At 42.2% G+C, this 3,789-nt stretch overlaps 1 protein-coding gene across 1 annotated transcript; it reads right to left on the bottom strand.

Moving 5' to 3' along the window:
* Positions 1 to 552: 552 nt before the first annotated feature.
* LOC101392178 (olfactory receptor 9A4-like) lies at positions 553 to 1,553 on the bottom strand. Its single transcript, XM_014787684.2, is given in 3 exon segments — positions 553 to 1,344; positions 1,346 to 1,498; positions 1,500 to 1,553. Coding segments are annotated over 3 exon segments (999 nt in total).
* Between the last annotated feature and the right edge of the window lie 2,236 nt (positions 1,554 to 3,789).

Genomic DNA, 3,789 nt, shown 5'->3' with positions numbered 1-3,789 from the left:
TCTAGAACTCTCTGTTGAGTTCATTCTTCTCTCTGCCAGGCAAGAACACATGCAGAGAAATACTAAGGCAACAGGACTCTGGGACTGGAAGCCAAGAGAATATCTTCAAGCCAGGGAAGGAATAGGGGTCTTTACACAGCCGGAGGACATAAACCACAGGACAATTTACGGGAAGATGATTTAAGAACCTAGAATCAAGTAGTCATTCACTTCTGCAGTTGGAGAATATGTTTCCTAGCATTTCCTGTTCAGAAATCTAAATATTATGCATATTGTTTTTACACTTAATTTTCTAAATTTTATTGTGAAATGTATCATAACTTCAGAAAAGTATATGTTTATATATATATATATATAGGTTTAAAATAATAAAGTGAGTTTTTGAGTAACAACCAACCATGTTAAAAACCATGGCCATAACTTCAAAGACTTTTGTTGCACACAGATTATTTGGTGATGATTATGATGCAGCTCAAAGATGAATAAGTACTTTTCAGATTATTCTAGAATCTATAATAAGTGTTTTCCCATGTAATATGCCTTAGAGAAAGATTACTTCCTGAATAGTTGACAGCATCGTTTCCCTCCATCCCGAAGGGCTTCTATGACTTTGTCGTTTCGGAGGGTGAAGATGAAAGGGTTGAGGAAAGGAGTAACTACTGAAAGCAACAGGGAAACTACCCTGTTGTACTCAGCTGCCCGTGTTTGCTTGGGTTTCATGTAGAGGAACAGGCAGCTGCCGTAGCCGATCACCACGCAAGTGAAGTGAGAGGCACATGTAGAGAAAGCTTTCCTCTGGCCAGAGGCTGAGGGGATCTTGAGGATGGTGGAGATGATGTAGGTGTAGGAGACAATTGTAGGGATCAAAGAACCAAAAAGAACAAAAGAAGCCATTAAGAAGAGAATAAACTCCATGAAAAGAGTATTATTGCAGGAAAGTTTGAGCACTTGCCCTCGGTCACAGGAAAAACTATTCACCACATTTGATTTGCAGTAGGAAAGATGATATGCGGCATAAACTGGCCAAATTTGATAAAGGAACCCAAACAACCATGACACAATTACCACAGAGTTGCAGGTGTGCCTGTTCATAATGATGTTGTACCTCAGAGGGTTACAGACTGCCACATAACGGTCCACAGCCATGGCTCACAATAATACAAACTCTGTGGTCCCCACAGCATGGTACAGGAAGAGCTGGGCAACACATGCAGCCAGAGATATTGTCTGCATCCCAGGGAGCAGCAACCCCCAAAGCATCACAGGGACGATAATAGATGTCACCAGGGTCTCCAAGGCAGAGAGGTGGCCAAGGAAGAAATACATGGGGGACTGCAGACGTTTTATCAACACAGACAATCACGATGATGACCGTGTTCTCCATTAATGTCACTAAGTAGAAAAAGAAGAAGGTAGCAAAGAGGATATGGTGTAGTTCTTCGGACCTGGGGAAGCCAACGAGATAAAATTCCGTGGCACTAGAGTAATTCCCCAACATTTATTTCTGAGCTCTTGTTCCTTTTGAAATCTAGAGAGCAAAGGAGAGATAACATGTTTTTGATCTCAAAAAGGTTTAAGACATTTCCAATTTGAAGAAATACATCCTACTCCTAGGCTCCACAACAAAATACTACTATTTTCTGTACAAGGTTGGTGTTAAATGTTTCATGAAGGTTGTGTATAATATATGAAGATAAACGTATATGTCCAAGAAGATGAGCAACAGTCACCAACACCGCACCCTAGGCGTGAAAACCCACCCACCCCAGGATGCACCCTTGTCTCTCAATTCACTGGACATCCTGCCTCCTACTCTGTTCTGACCTGCCACCCTGTCTACTTCTCTGACCACAGTGGGCTCGTTTACACCACCACTCCTTCCATCCTGAATGCCCTAAACTGACTTCTGTGCCTGTTATGTCCATGTCTTGTAAAATCCCGCTACATTTCAATAGTTATAATATAGTGTTCCTAGTCAACCCCACCCAGACCTGGTCCATTCTTTTCTTTGTGTCCTGTAAATATAGGCTCTATTTGCATTATATTCATTTTAAAGTTTTTGCCTCAGTTATATTTATCATTTTTCAGATGTTGTTAGGAATTGAAGTCTATCCAGGACATTGTCATAAGATAAGAATTATTTGAGACAAAGTATTGAGTCTTTTCATGACTGCTGGGGAACTGGCTCCCTGGAAGGAGTTATTCAATTCTTCCTCCTTGTTCTTATGATGAAAGTCGTCTTCCACCTCTCATTTCAGTGAATATGTCTCCTCCAAGTGGGAAGAGCCTCACCAGCTCCCAGTTGGTGACCTCTGGCTCTGATATTATGATTCCTCAGGTGACAAGAGGACAATGGGGAGATGAGGTCCAGGAGGAACACCCATGTGTACTGCATGGTCTCCACCCTGGGGCCAGAGACAAGAAAACAGCTGTGATATGAAGGCAAAATCCTCTATATGACCCAGGCCTTAAGTCTGTAGTTCTAGCAGGGAGACAAGACCTCCAAATGGGCAGTCTGTCCCTATAGCCAATCTGCCATGGTCTCAGTCCTATAGAGCAACTTGGAAAATTCCAAAGACCATATCTGCTTATCTATGACCTTCTATTTTATCCAGAGCCCTAGGGTAAGGAAAAATGTTGGAAGACACTAAAATAGATGACACTGAGTTCCTTAGGATGTCTGGGCTCCTTCTCTCGCCATATGCAGGTCTTTGCTCAAATGTTTCCTCTTCATGAGCCCTCTCCCACTCATCTTTTCTAAAACAGTGCATGTACAATTTCACTCTCTAACCTCATCATGGCTATATTTTTCCTTCTATTGGCTCTCATCAACATCTCAAATCATATTATACTTTACTTGTTTATTAATTTATCATCAAAAGCCCAAAAATAAAGAAGGCAAGTTCTTTATTTTTTTTTTTTGTACCACCACCTGTGACAAGAACAGAATCTGACAAAGTATGTACTCCATAAATATTTTTAAATGAATATATCAATTAATATAATAAAGGACAAATCTATGAATAAAAAAAGAGCTGTTATGTCCATGTCCTGTAAAGTTCCTCCACTCCCTCTTCTCTAAAGCCCGGTCACCCTGCAGTCTCTCTTCCTGGAGATCCCCTACAAAATGGAAAACAGATACAAGGAAGAAATGAAAAGATGTGAGAGAGCAGAGTTTTAGGTAATAGCAGAGTGTGCCTATCGCCAGCACTGGACATCTTCAATCTGCTCTCTGCCATGGAGAGATGATTGCAAGTAGGCTCATCTACTCTGCAGTTTCCTTAGTCCACTCTTCAGGCTCTGGGGGTCCTCGTTCTAGAAGGCAGCCAAGCTCCATCCCTCCCATGATGACATTCTTCTACTCTCTCCTTCTCCAAGGGAATCCCTGGAAGACACTCACCTCCAGAGAAGGGGACAGCACTGGAAAGTTCTATTGCTCTTCAGGCATCAACCAAGGCTAGCTTCTGCTTAGAGAGTACAAAGCCATACCTGGGAGATGGGGGCAGCTCCTGCTGTCTCCATTCGTAGTGAAGAACACCATCCACACACAGGAACTTAGGGAAAAGTCCAGAAATAACAGTGCTGAGGGAAAGCCAGCTGTCTCCCTCTCTCTCATTCTCTCTGCTTCCTTCTTTCTCTCCCTTATCTGTCCCCAAGGATAGTTATACACCGAGGAACAATTTGCATGGGTTCAGAGACACACTAGGGATGTAGTGAAGGAAAAGCTAAAGAAACTTTCACTCTTCCCTCCTGAGGCTAATCAAGTTCTAGAACATGGGAAAGTTTTGT

Source organism: Ceratotherium simum, chromosome 1, assembly GCF_057802395.1.
Source record: "Ceratotherium simum simum isolate JZ-2026a chromosome 1, ASM5780239v1, whole genome shotgun sequence".
Lineage (NCBI taxonomy): Eukaryota > Metazoa > Chordata > Mammalia > Perissodactyla > Rhinocerotidae > Ceratotherium > Ceratotherium simum.
This window is presented reverse-complemented; position numbering and strand designations above follow the sequence as displayed.